The sequence below is a fragment of the Clinocottus analis genome, unplaced genomic scaffold (genome assembly GCF_023055335.1).
Source record: "Clinocottus analis isolate CAN_PGR_092001 unplaced genomic scaffold, fCliAna1.0.p SCAF_27, whole genome shotgun sequence".
NCBI classification, from domain to species: Eukaryota; Metazoa; Chordata; class Actinopteri; order Perciformes; family Cottidae; genus Clinocottus; species Clinocottus analis.
In genome coordinates this window covers 3217519-3232288 of record NW_027176009.1, presented here as the reverse complement: position 1 = coordinate 3232288, position 14770 = coordinate 3217519, and the positions used below count along the sequence as shown (strand labels likewise).

At 42.2% G+C, this 14770-nt stretch overlaps 1 protein-coding gene across 3 annotated transcripts in view; it reads left to right on the top strand.

Annotated features, from left to right (window-relative positions):
• The window catches only part of crebbpa (CREB binding protein a), a 42032-nt gene that overhangs the window by 15063 nt on the left and 12199 nt on the right, over nt 1-14770 (top strand). Inside the window, exons 3-14 of one of the 3 annotated variants that reach the window (XM_068592269.1) lie at nt 4412-4655; nt 6617-6730; nt 8343-8591; nt 9052-9148; nt 9332-9469; nt 9627-9744; nt 9897-10068; nt 10666-10728; nt 11160-11281; nt 13088-13300; nt 13617-13928; nt 14223-14402. In XM_068592269.1, coding sequence (XP_068448370.1) covers nt 4412-4655; nt 6617-6730; nt 8343-8591; nt 9052-9148; nt 9332-9469; nt 9627-9744; nt 9897-10068; nt 10666-10728; nt 11160-11281; nt 13088-13300; nt 13617-13928; nt 14223-14402 — 2022 coding nt within the window. Of the gene's footprint in view, nt 1-4411; nt 4656-6616; nt 6731-8342; nt 8592-9051; nt 9149-9331; nt 9470-9626; nt 9745-9896; nt 10069-10665; nt 10729-11159; nt 11282-13087; nt 13301-13613; nt 13929-14222; nt 14403-14770 lie in introns of all 3 variants that reach the window. The other 2 variants (XM_068592268.1, XM_068592270.1) reach the window with 2 other exon arrangements.

Here is a 14770-nt window from a genome sequence, read left to right as displayed (position 1 = left end):
CAGTAGCCATAATTAAAGTGGGGCCTTGTTTGTCATCCAGTGGTTCATTTTTGTAATGCATTCGTGAGAAGAATGTTAGTTCTCGTACTCCGCTTATAATTGGCTGGTCACTGAGAATGGAGACGCTTCTTGATCGGCCATAACGCCATACCACTCACGCTTTGTTTTATTTGGCTTGGCCCACTCACATGCCCCTCTTTTTTTATGTGTGGTCCGGTGGATACATCTGTATTTGTACACTCTGCTGGTTGCTATATTAGTTTATCTGCACAGTCTGCTCATTTTCTGAGCTGTTAAGAAATTAAATGTCCACTTGGCTGCTCTCGCATTCGGCAAGGAGTCAATAGATCTTGCTGTCCCCTGTTCAGTCTTAGGACTTTAAAGTGTGTGTGTGTGTGTGTGTGTTTTTGAGTGTGCGTGTGTGTTGATGGTGTCATTGGCTGCTTATACGTACGCTTTCCACCGTAGTGGTTTCACATGTAATCAGTAGGAAGCTACCTATTTTACTGGCTCAGTCAGAGCAAGACACGAAAGCGGTATGTAACACAACACATACCCAGATGCTGCAAGCTACTGAGGAGACACGTAAAGATATAGTGAATGTGTGTTTTGAGATTCATTCTCAAATAGAGTACGTAGCACATGCTTTAACCATAAGAAAGAATACGAGCTAATGTAGAAGCACAATTGTCAGCGTTTGCAGGGACTAGTGTGATTGTGTGTCGTAAGCTTAGCCTGTCTCCAGTGGTTATCATGTCACCAACCGCTCTAGAGATGAAAACCACTAGATCAAGTCTTTGTGCGGGGCTTCCTCTGTTGTGCTTTAATCGTAGGTTAAATCTCTTTCTGGGCATCTGTGTTGGTTGGAGGCTGCTGTCACTCCCTCCTGCCCCATGCGCCTTTGTTATTGTAAATGCATGGACACTCCCCTTGCTTTCTCTAGCTTATTGGGTGGCTGCTTGCCCTGTCAGTCACGTAGGGACTGGTATTGTAAACCACTTAATCAGTTAGAATGACAGCGGGCGAGAGCATTGAGAGGAGGGATGGAGGGAGGGCAGCTCAGCTGAATAGTCTGGCCCGGCAGCAGAGCTTTGAGATGATAGTTGGCAACTGTCCTGACTGCCGATGTGTGGCGTGTGTCAGTGAGCGCGGGGCTGAATTGTGTGTGTGAGTGTGTGTGTGTGTGTGTGTGTGTGTGTGTGTGTGTGTGTGTGTGTGTGTGTGTGTCCCTGCTCAGCTGTGTTGAAAGGCTGCCAGTGTCTAGTCGACTCAGCTGGGTCTTTTTTATCTGGTCTGTTGGAGAGGTGTCAACAGCCTGAGGGGATACAGCCTGGTCTGGCATGGCAGAGTCTGGTCTGCTCTCCCAGCAGCTTTGTGGATAAGAGAGCGGCAGCAAGTTGATTGTATAGCTTGGCACGAACACAGATTGGATGGTGCCTCACATCTTAATGTATGTTTGATGGTTCTTGTTGAGGGGGTGCTATGTGAGTACGTTTACCCTCTATCTGTTAAAAAAAGTTAATAGATTAAAGAAGTTTAAACTTAGTGTCTAAACTATCGTGGTGCAGCGAATCATTAAAGTCACAGTTCAGATAGTATAACCGATTGGAGTTAGAGCTGTGCGGTATGGCACACGCGCAGTGCGCTAACAGAGTGATCACTGGGGAAACGACGTGAGTGCAGAAGCTTTTTCCCACCGCCCTCGGCTTGTTGGAACAAAACTCTCTAGTTGATATTAATGATGACCTGTTGTCCAGTAAAGCAGCAAAGTTTGTAGAATTCAACTGTTTTTGAGGAGTTCTGTTGCAAACGCTCCCTATCTATCTATCTATCTATCTATCTATCTATCTATCTATCTATCTATCTATCTATCTATCTATCTATCTATCTATCTATCTATCTATCTATCTATCTATAGTTTGAAGGTTTTGTATGTATTTATAGTATACTTTAAACCACGGGTTGGCAACTCAAAATGTTGAAAGAGCCATATTGGACCAAAAAAACAATCTGTCTGGAGCCGCAAATAATTAAAAGCCTTATATAAGCCTTATAATGAAGGCAACACATACTGTAAGTGTCTATATTAGCCTACTATCAAAATGACTAAGTAGGCTACAAATACATGAGCGTTCATGATTAAATGTTTATTTTCCCTGCAGCGCATCCTGGAGCAACCCTGTCTCTGACAAATTACGGTCCCCCAGAATACGCATCTTCAATTACTTTGACTAGAAACATATTTTCTCCCTGATTATGTCTGTCTTTGACGTTTTACGTTGATTATAAGTCTGTGATTGACGTACTAAAATATGCGTATAAGCAACGTATTCGTAATATGTATTACGAATACGTTGCTTATACGCATATTTTAGTTTAATCGTTTATTACAAATACGTTTTAAAATCGTGTGTTTGTATCATTGTTTTCCCGCTGAATTTAAGCATATTTGAATTTCCAAATTCTGCAGAGGAAAAGTAAATGGGCGGTGTGAGGCCGGTAACGGGGCCGGTCTGAAGACCGCTTGGCTGCTATAACGGAGCCAAAGGTGCCGCGTCGCACTGGGTCCGGTCTTCACTTAGTCGGGTTGTTTGTGAATGCAGCCCAAAGGGGGAGATAAACTCCATCTAGTGCAGTGAACCTCTGCAGTGAACTCAACAGACACTCAGATCATCTTCTCATTACAAAGCTAACATGCAGGCAATCCTTCCGCATTGGCAATAGAAGCAAATGATTCGGTCCAAGAAATGTTGAATCCTCTGTTCTCCTGAGCTAACTTTCTCTTTTTCCCTTTGGGATCCATGACCCATCACACAACCGTAGGTTTGTTTGCAACGGCCACCTGCCTGGCATCGTGCCAAGCTGAAGGAAACGTGTGTCCCAGGCTATGATGCAAATCTTCGTTGACAGAATAGTTGAAATTTTTAATTTTTCTACACATTTTTACAGCATTGGAAAACGTTAAGAATGTTTGTCCTCCTATAGAAACCATATTAAAACAAAAAATATATTTTTCCCCCGCATCTTTTCCCATTTTCATACATTTTTTAAAAAGCTCCAGGGAGCCACTAGGGCAGTGCTAAAGAGCCACATGCGGCTCTAGAGCCGCAGGTTGCCGGCCCCCGCTTTAAACATTAAATATATTGTTCAATTTGAAGAACAAAGTATTGGTTCAGGCACCGTTTAGGCACTAGTATTGTTTTAAAAGTATTGGTTTATCACCGGTATTGGAAAAAAACCCAAACAATACCCATCCTAGTAACAAGTGTAGGCAACAACATTATTTTTTCACAGGTTAATGTTGAAAGCGCAGCGGGATACCAATGCGTCTGTGTTCTAACTCCAGTCATGGTTCAAACTTTAGTTATTTATTTAACTTTATAACAACAATTGATAACCCACCACTAACGCTCTTTAATGTTTTAAACTCTGTTGTTTCTGGCGTTTCTACTGGTTGCAAACTCTACAAGGACTTGCTTGAGAAGGGAGGGAGTAGGTGGTTGTAAATGTTTTGTTGTGGAGGGCTGGAGCGGTCCATCCTGCCAAAAGCGAGCGTCACGCTGAGCTGTCATGGTGCCAGAGCATCGGCTGGTTTTCACCAAACCAAGCGCAGTCGTTCTGGCACAGCTATGATGGGGCCTGCATGAGCAGAGGGGGTCTTGTAGTGACAAATTGGCATTAAAATGAAGGCACAACCTTTGGTGGCAGGTTTGTGCTGTTTTGACTAATGTGGGTCTGTCTTGACATTCAGACTTGTAAAACAAAGTTCAGGAAGAATCCTGAGTCTTACTCAGTTTTGCTAATGGCGGCCCAAGTAGAAATTGCTGCATTATAAATGGCTTGCCTTGGTTGGTTTTAATTGACTCCTGATTGCTCGTTGACTATAATTGGGTGATAAATTTTCTCTTTTTACATCCACACGGTTGCTTAAAAACAAAGCATTTAAAGTCCAACTGAAACTAAATTGCTTTTTTGCTCTCTACAGCAGGTATAGCTGCTCTGCCAATCACTTGTCTGTGTGCTCCTTTGAGAAAAAAAATCAGAAACCAAGAAGACAAATAAAAATGTTACTATTACTGTATTTGTGTTTACTTTACTGTCTGTCATCTGCTGTTTACGGTCTCTTGGTTTACATACTGCGGTGTAACACTGGCGGCAGTCAATCTAATACACACTGGCTAGACTGAGACTCGAGGAGTATGTCTGATAATTCTGAAACAAAAAAAAGTATTAACCGTACATTTGAGGGAAAAAAAACAGTAGCATTATTTTTGACACATTCAAGGATGACTAAATGTGATTTCAGTCAAATGGTAACTGTCAGAGCCGGCAGTGTTGTGATATTGTCAACCTCGCAAGCCCAAATCATTACAACCTTTGACATTTGTCATTTTCCTTGTCAACCGTGCAGCAGCAGGCAGCGATGCTCCCTCTGGCCGGCGGCGGCGTGGCGGTGTCTTCAGCCGGCCCCACAGCCGACCCAGAGAAGCGCAAGCTGATCCAGCAGCAGCTGGTCCTGCTGCTTCACGCACACAAGTGCCAGCGACGGGAGCAGGCCAACGGGGAGGTGAGAGCCTGCGCCCTGCCTCACTGCCGCACCATGAAGAACGTCCTCAACCACATGACCCACTGCCAAGCCGGCAAGTCCTGCCAGGGTGAGTTGGATCATTTGAAGCAATCGGATAATGAAATAAAATGGATAATTTCATGGGGTGACATTTTTTTAGAAGACAACTTTTTACTGTTTAAGACTTGGTTGTTGTGTGGTCACCTGATTTAAAGATTTAACACAACATAAACTCAGTTTTTCTTTCTTACTGTCAATGCTCATTGCAATCTTGACAAAGTAAACCAATTATATGACGGTTATCAACAATTTAATATCTGGCTCTTGTGTAAAATCTTCAAGTTGAGCCTATAACACTTTGAATGACAGCCCCCTTTTTTTATTTAATGTATAAAGAAAATAAGTAATTTTAGGGGAATAGTTGGTAAAAATGCCACTGACCTTTTGATATACTCTTTTAGTCAAAGTATGGATTGTTTTACACCGACCACATTCAGAAAACATCAGATAAAACGAGCAAGCAATGAAAAACCTTGTGTGGGGAAAATAATACTTGAAAATTGCATCAACTTGGATCAGGATTCTCGTAATGGGACAATTATGTTTATTGGAGGTCAAGATTAGGCGGTTAAGATTAAAACTTGATAACCAAATATTAATATTTCAAGATGGACAGACGGGGTTAATTTTTACCTTCATCACCATGAAAGAGTTTCCCTTCACTGCTTGTGGCTCATACATCTGCCTAATGCAGGCATGGAGATTTCCATTCATTAAAAAACACAACACTCATCTCCTACCTCCCTTTTTGCTTGTTTTTCACTCTCTCCCGCCTCTATTTTCTTGTTTCTGTCTGCTGTTGGTCCCCCGTCAGCACCAGCATTGCTGTAATCAAAAGGTCCCCTCAAGCGACTCAAGTTTATATTTGTTTTAATGTCTTGCTCTGGTCTTGGACTTGAATGCTTCAGTTAAATTTCATGCCAAACATACTCGGAGGCCAAGATGTCAAGTGTGAAGGAGTCTATGTTTCTGTTCCCTGCATGCCAGCTCATTTCCTCCTGCTTAGGATCTCTGCTTCTCTCTGCCACTGAAATAACTGAAGATTGATTTTGTTCCCAAACACACGGTTTTCACCTCCTAAGATTTTAGATTTATCTGATGTCTGTTGGTTCATTTTCACCTGCAGGACCTTGCGCGCTGCATCCAAGCTCTTTTTGTACATTACTGCATGTAACTTACAAAAGCCACCAGTATGATAGCCCAACTATGTTTTAGTCATTGCCAGTAGTTTTGACTCTTATGCAACACTTTACATTTTGTATTGTTTATTTGTCCATAATTCTTAGAGCTAAGCAGTAATCATATTGGTAATTCTAAATCATATTTTTGCGTGCTAGGCAGCTAGCTAGACAATATTTAGCCTGTTGGTGATTTCTTATCAAATCAAGGTGCTAGCACGCAAGCCTAACTATAGATAACATGAAGCGCCTCCGTTTGTTCAGTTACGCATCAGGAGTACACTTTAGTTCATTTTCCACTGGACCAAATCAGTGTTCTTCTAAGAGTGGGAACCATTGCAGTGAGCTTTCTCATTAGCTCTTACTGTCCACCTGTCTCACTATCGACACATTTTGTCCAATCGTCTTTATTTTTTTCTGTGTTACTCACTAAACTTTGCTTTTCTTGTATGCTGTTATAATAATCAGAGAATCAAAAAATTGAGTAAAACTATATGAAAAATCTGTTAGAAACTCAACTCGTGCAGTACAGGCTAATCCAACTCTCGCATGCTCAGTACTTCAATACACATGCTTTTTTGCCAAAGTCCTACCATTTTAAACACTTTTCTTACTAGTGATAAGGTTGCATGTGGGCACACTTTGTTTATCTAAACTGTTAGAAAACTGCTATTGTGTCAATAACATTTCCAAGATGAATGTGGCATTCCTAATTATTGATAAAAGAGAGTTGAGCACTTTTTGGCAAACTGTCAGCATTAAAATACTAAACCCTGGAAGTCTCCATCTATCTGTCTCTTTTCCTTTGCAGTGGCTCACTGTGCGTCGTCCAGACAGATCATCTCCCACTGGAAAAATTGCACACGACACGACTGCCCCGTCTGCCTGCCGCTGAAGAACGCCAGCGACAAGCGCACCCAGCAACGTAAGTAAAAGAAGCTGGCTGGCGCCCGCTGGCGCTTGACCATTGTTAAGTCGCTCAACGCACCGCAGACGTCAAACGCACGGCTGAATTACTTCCATTGACTGCTGAACAAGAAGGACATCTAGACGTGGCAAGCTATGTGTTTGTCTGACAAAGGCCCCTGTCTTTATCTTCAGATTATGCTAGTATATTGAGCTCTACTGATCTGTAGTGAAAGAAGGGCACCTGCTTGCGGCTTTCCTGAAATCAGATGTTGGATTGTATTGTTCTTGGCCGTTTCAGATTGTAATTCTAACTATGATTGACGCGTTTTGTTTAACAACATTACATTTGAACCCATCATGTTAATGTTATAATTTAATTTCAATACAAATTTGTATTATATAGAACAAGTCAAAATGCAAGTCTCTACATCCTCGGTTAACGTCAGATGTCTAGCCAGACGCCTCCGTTAGGAATGAATTACAATATAACTATGTAAAAAAAAAACTATCCTAAAACTATCCTGCAACACATCAGTGTCAAAATTTGACACTGATGTGTTGATCACCGGTTGTGGTCAATCAGCTGAAAAGGTGACGGTTTTGGTTGGCTGTTCCATCTCTGTGTTGTGTTGAAATATTTTTATATTTTACTATTCAGGCAATTCATTGCTCCACCACATTTCCTCAAAGCACTCAGCGAGTAAGAGTATGGTCCTGCTGGGCTTGTAATCCGATACACAAGAGGGATAGGAACGTGATGGAGGGAGGGAGAGAGGGAGGAAACAGAGCGTGTGCTAGAGGTGTCTTGCTTAGCCATTGGCTGTTGGGCTGTTTACTGCTACTCCCCTCTTGAGCAGAACCGAATTTGACACTCTCTTTGCCTCGTACGAAAACAGTTTTTCTGTTTTGTTTTTTTTCACTGTTGTCACAGATTCACAGTCTGTTCTTTTGTGCCCAACCATCTTTTGCATTCTTTTCTAGATTACTTGCACTAGTCACTTATACATTTTCACCCTTATTTCTTTTTTTCTTTTTTTCTTTACGTCACCACTCTGCTCAGCATCTTTCATCACTTAAAGCATTCCAGGGTTGGTCTGTCCCTGTTTGGCTTGTATGTTAAAGAACATGATGCAGAGGCTTGTGTGTCTCTCCTGCCAACACAAACACAATGCAGTATTTTTTTTATGCTGCCTCCTTCAATTTTTGTCTTTACACAAACTTAAGATATTATTTCGCCCGACCAAAGCCTGAACCCAGAAAAATATGCTAATGCTCAGTCCCCTGAAGGGATTCATGCATTTATTCAGTTTGCTGCTTTTTCAATCGTTTAGCCTTACATTATGTTCTCACTGTATCGTTTTGCCATGTGCCTTCATCTTGCCAGAGGTCAAAGTGTGTGTTTGGTACGAGGTCTTTGCGAAGTCTTGTTGCTGTGGTTTCACCAAAGCAGATTCTTCTCATATTTATTGGGTTTGGCACACGGCCTCAACATTTGCATTTTGCTTGTGTTCTTTAGCTGGTGCAGCAGTAGAGCGAGTATGATGTTCAACATTTCAAATAGCTGACAGTATAATCAATATGATTGTATTTAAGTGTTTTTGGCCTGTCTGCTCCGTCTCTCTCCCCAGCCATGCTGAGCTCCCCCAGTGCGGGCCTCCAGAACCCCATGTCCTCAGTTGGTGTGGGCCAGCCCAGTGCTCCCACCATCAATACCTCAACTCCCATAGACCCCAGCTCCATGCAGAGAGCCTACGAGGCACTTGGGCTGCCCTACAGCAGCCAGGCCACAGGGCTGGCCCGGGGGGCTCCGGGAGGCCCAGGACAAACAGCAGGCGCACAGGCCCAGCTTCCACAGATAAGATCCATCAATGCACTTGGTAAAACCAAACATATATTTTTGTTTTTTATATATATATTTTTTTTTTTTTCTCGATACAATCTTTTAGAAACCTTACAATATTGGATCTTTTCAAAAAATATATACATGTATGTATTGATTGACTTGAATAAATAGCACTAGAGCTGCTAAAAATAATTAGTTGTTAACTCTTAAATCTCTCCTCTCAGTAGTGATGGTGAACAAACAATCAATAATTTAGGAAAATAATTGATAGATAAATGGACAATGAAAGAAGTCATTAATTGTGGTCCTACACTGCGTAGCCAACCTCAAAGGTCAAAAATGGGTTAAATATGGGTTAAATATGGGTCAAACATCTCTGTAAATAAATCTGACCTGACTGTTCTATGTATGTTTTTCTTGCTTAGTACCATGTATGCTTTAGTTGTAGAAATGGCGTATTAGGCTAAGCTCAATTTTATTTTTATGTATTACAGGAAACCAGATGGCTCTTGGCGGTGCGACACTGTCCGTGACCACTTCAGATCAGACGAACCTGCACACAGACTCCCTCCCCAACACACTCAACTCTAAGTTAGTCCCAGCCGATAATTACATTGCCTTGTTGTTCCTAAATGCTTTTTTTTAATTGCAAGAAACTTTAAGTATCTACTTTCAATGCACAGGTTAGGATGCAATTATGAGTGCAGTTGTCACAAGAAAAAATACAATATTTTAAAGCTGTCGCTTCTAACTGTCGTCCTGTTTGTCCTCCAGTCAGCTGCTGTCAGACGGGTCAGCTGTGGGCTCAATAGGCAACCTGCCCACCGCAGCACCCATCTCTGCCACAGGGACCAGGAAAACCTGGCATGAGCACGTCACTCAGGACCTGCGCAATCACCTCGTACACAAACTGTAAGTTCAGAGCGCTGCTGGAGACATGGTAGTCTCTTTATTTGTTAGTCACCGTCTCGGCACTGTTCTTTCTAACCGTGATTTTTAAATGTACGTTTTCAAGTACAGCATTAGAAATTAGATATTCATTGACGCAAATCCTGTACTTCTGTGGCAGCGTACAAGCCATATTCCCAACCCCTGACCCGGCAGCTTTGAAGGACAGACGAATGGAGAACTTGGTGGCCTACGCCAGAAAAGTGGAGGGGGACATGTACGAGTCCGCTAACAGCCGGGTAGGTTTTCTGAAACGATGTCAACTAGGAAATAACTTGCTCACCTTCTCTGTCTATTTTCTTCTTTTTTTTAGCAGATCCTCAAAATACACAGTATGCTTGTTTTTGTAAACTTGATCATCTTCTTCCATTTTCTCCTTTTCTCCCATCAGGATGAGTACTATCACTTCCTGGCTGAGAAAATCTATAAAATCCAAAAGGAACTGGAGGAGAAGAGGCGCTCAAGGCTACAGAAGCAAATAATCAACCAGGCACCTTTGACCGCCCAGGGGACCCAGCAGCCCGGCCTTCCCCAGCCCAGTGCCTTTGGCCCAAGGCCACAGAGTGAGTACAGGGTTTACACGACCACACGAATTTCAGGAAAAGTTCAAAATATTTCTCTTTTTTTTTTTTAAACCCACAACTGTTTATGTCCTTGATATCCCTTATATTTTTTGCAGTTTATTTCCATTTTTGTTATTAAAAAGAATCTTTCGCAGCTGCAAAGCTGGTTAAGTTGACATATTTTCCAGCAATGGTCGGGTCATACTGATACCGATAACCTGAAGAGGTCGTGCTATATAGTCGACCCTTAAAACTGAGGTAGAGAGCTGTGGTGTATGCCACTGTGTGAAATGATGCACATCATTGTGAAAATGTTTCTTGATTTCGTCATTTTTGTCTTTATTAACTGACAAAGGAATATATTTTATCTTTGGAAAATCAATTAAAAAACCTAGGCATAATCTAGACAATTGTCCTTTATAGCCCTTTGTCATGTTTTATTTTTTGTATTCTTGTAAAAAGTTGAGAATATTTAACCTTTCTTTAGAAAACTATGCAGTGGAAATGTTGATGAGATTACTTTTGTTCATTACAGCCGTTTATGCTGTTTTCAAGCCATTTTTGTTTCAATGTTTTTCTTTTGTTTTTTCTTTGTAGATGGACCTGTTCCTCTGCCCAACATGCCAAATCAGATCATGAACCGCATGCAGGTGTCACAAGGTATTTGCACATTGTATTTTCCAATTGAGATGCAAAGAAAACAAAGATGTGGAAGATGAAGAGGAACAGTAAAGATGATTATGATAAGGGGATAAACACTAGCCCACATTTTAGGGAGTCTAAATAAGGAAACGTGTCAGGGAAGCAGAACGCATTCACTGAAGATGCCATGAAAGGCAAGAAACCACAGAGAAGAGAGAAATGTTTTTCTTGTGTTAAAAGATGCCGTCTGCTGCCCCTAAGTTGTGCAAGTACTTCATTATACGTACTACATACAAAAATCTCCCCAGGTACAACTTCAAATGAAAGTTCATGTATGTTTTTAGTTATGAATGTATAAACGTTCACCACTATCTTTGACTTTAAGTGCTTCTGCACTCCTTGAGTTCTGTTTGTTCATTGCTTAATATTTTGTCCACTCTTTCGTATAGGAATCAACCAGTTCAACCACATGGCTCTGCCCAACGCCCAAATATCCCAGACACCGATGGGAGCCCGCGCTGCCTCACCCATGAACCACCCACAGCAAATGAACATGAGCTCCGTCCCAGCGGTAAAGAAGGCAGAGGGGCACGCTAATCACAACGCACACACACACACGCACACACACACACACACACACACACACGCACACACACACACACACAAACACACACACACACACACACTAGTTTGGGGTAGCATGTTTTTACATATCAGTTATCGGAAGATAACTTACGGACTGCACTTTACCTAAACAAAGGTTATTAATTAGATATTGACAGTGGTGGAGGAAGTACTGAAGTTTTTTACTTAAGTAAAAGTACAAGTACCCAGGAAAATTAAAGTAAAAGTACTACATCAACAATCCTACTTAAGTAAAAGTAAAAAGTACTTTTAAATTTACGTTAAGTATTAAAAGTAAAAGTACTTATGCAATGGTTTGTCTCTCAATGTTCAGCCTGTACGATGTTGTAGAAGTATGCAGATATAGCTACTGGTAATACTTATGCCTCTACAGAAGTCACTAGTAGTAATAATTATAAGCAACCAAATTAAATATATATATTTTAATTTTCAAAAAGTCAGGGACATTAAGATAGACAGGAAAGGCATTGAAACCTCCACGTGTCATTCTTGGGGCCTTTGAAATCAAACATGTTTTTTAAATGGGGCCAAAGGTGGCTCATATCAGAGGGCTCAGATGAGGCTGGGAAGCAACATTTCGGCAACATTTTAGCGAAATGGTGTTCATAAAATGTAACAAATAACGACTCCTACTGTAGAAATGTAGTGGAGTAAAAGTACAGATAATAGCTGCAAAATGTAACCGAGTAAAAAGTATGCACTATTATTTTTACTTAAGTGAAGTACAGATACGTAAAAATTTACTTAAGTACAGTAACGAAGTAAAAATACTTTGTTTCCACCTCTGTATATCGAACTACAAATCCCAGCAGCACTTCCTCTACATGTCATGAAGCCTCATTATATCGGACTGTGAACGCATGTCTACGTTTTGCACCTCAGAGGGGATATTTACGCGTTGCTTCTCTTGAAGCCACCGCGGTATTTTAAAACAAAGATGTTATCCAACCCAACAGCGCGGCTCAAACACAGGAAATGAAGACTAGCTAGCGAGCTAACGACAACGGTTAGCCTAGCTGTTAAGTTATTGTACATGCAACGTGACTACGCAGACCTCCTGTCTGCTGCGCTCCGCTCCACTCAACTGTTTTGTTCATCACTCAAACATCTCCGCAACTTATTGAGCAGCGTAATAATCGCGCGACACAACAAATCGATAATGAAATTCGTCGCCAACTTTTTTAATAATCGATTTTCATCGATTCGTTGTTGCAGCCCTAATATTAATATGGACACAAAGTGTGAACGGGTCTGAATACTTTCTGAAACCACTGTGATGAGCTACATATTTCCTTAATCGTTCTTCAATCATGTACTTACCAGTAAAAGCAAATACTAATTACCAAGGCAATATTTGAATTTACTAAATGTGTAAATATTTCTAATGGTATATGAAATAAAATAAAATCAGTTCTTATTTTACCGGCTTTTCTGGAAAACCCTAAATTAGAAATAAGGCACTCTAAAGAAAGCAATAGCCTGTTTTTCTTTTATAACAAAAACAATTACTCGAATAATTGCTTCAGAACTAAAGACAATATAGACATCTGGAAGACTTTTGAAGGGAGCAAAGTAGTTACACACACAAACATTTATTGTGGATGGAAGAATGTCATGTACATTATAATTATACGGCCGGAATGCCAGTGATGTGATAGATCTTTGGTGCGTCTGGTTTGGTGCTTCCCGGCCGCCGTCCTCATACTAACACCATCTTTTTCTGCCTTTATAGATGGGCATGTCTCCCTCCAGGATGCCCCAGGCCCAGGGCCTGATAGCCGGACATGTTGGTGCTAACATGGTAGGACAGACGGCCAGCCAGGGACAGTTTCTGGCTCAAACCCAGTTCCCTCCAGGATCAACTACAGTCGCTGCAACGGGGTCCATGAATGTCACCCTGGGGCCTGGCATAGGCCAGCCACCTGCACAAGCTGCCATCACCCAGGTGAGACATGCCGAGGGATGTTGAGCTGTATTGAAGTCAGATAACGGATTGGTTTAGCTGTTCGGTTATCAGTAACGCCATCCTTTTTAGTATTGCTAATTCCAGGGGACTAAAACTCGAACTATCATCGCCGATCATGCTACACACTTAATTGCGCTTAAATTGTCCTCATGCCAATCACAAGGTGCTCACTAAACCTCAAATTGTGGGTGGTTCTGTGTCTGTCTGGTTGACCTTATGACTGTATGTTTGTCTGCTAATCTTGTGTGTGTACGTATGTCCGCCTGCCACTTTTGTGTGTCCTTCTCTCCAGCAGCAACAACAACAACAACAACAACAAAGCGCTAACCTCCCCATGAATGCACTTGCCCCCTTGCTGAGCCCTCAGCTAGCCTCCTCCCAAACCCCCCTGCACACCACGCCTCCTCCTGCTGCCTCCTCCGCCTCCACGGCTGGGGGGGTCACTAACATGCCGCACCCCCAGTCCTCTAGCCGCAGCTCCACCCCCACCCTCCCTGGCCCTGCCCAGGGTGCCACCCCGCCCCGTCCCACCCAGCCCCCACCCCAGGTGGAACTCCCTGCAGCAGCACAGACGCAGCAGCCCCCACCTCAGCCCCCTACCACGCCGGTGAGACAGAGACCCTCAGCATGCCCTCCCCTGCAAACTCCCATCCCTCTGACTGTCATGAACCAACCCGCCCCATCCACCTGTCTGTCTGATAACTGCATCTTCATCACTGCTTGTAGCATCCATCACAATGGGAATGTTAACATCTTTCAACAAGAGAGCAATGAAACCAATATGGAGGTGCTCATCTGTGTTGTGGTTTCAGCCCTGCATGCAAAAAAAGCAACTGCGCTGTTGCCAATACCTCAAATTGGTCTCCTCGATCTCAATCTCTATCCCTCCCTGTTGTTTCAGCTGTCTCAACCAGGGGCCAGTCTGGAAAACCGGGTGCCCACGCCAGCCTCAACTGCCAGTGCCGACCTGCACTCACAGCATGTCAAAGCAGACCTGCCTGTCCAGGAGGTCAAAGCAGAGGCACACCATGACAAACAAGAGTTCAAGGCCGCTGGCGGCAAAACTGAGCCCAAGATGGAGGTGGGTTGAATCGTCAACTTATTTATCTATCCCGTCATGCACTCTCTCCAATGATTCATCCTTCCCTCTTAAAATAAAGTTTAAATATATCTTTACGTAGCCTGCATAGATTTGCATGATCCATCTATACATTTGTTCATCAATTTATATATATTTTTCAATTTGGTGTTAGTGCCTGTAAACGTATTTTAAAAAACCCAACATGTTCTGATATGAAAAGTTCTTACAATGTTTTTATTTTCATTTTTTAATTTCAATCATTTTTTATAAAGAACATCATTCTTTCTCCGAAACGTATTTTTCCTTCTCCAAACTTTTCTGTGGCAGTGAATGTGAGACTTGAACCTAAACAATGCAAGGAGCAAACT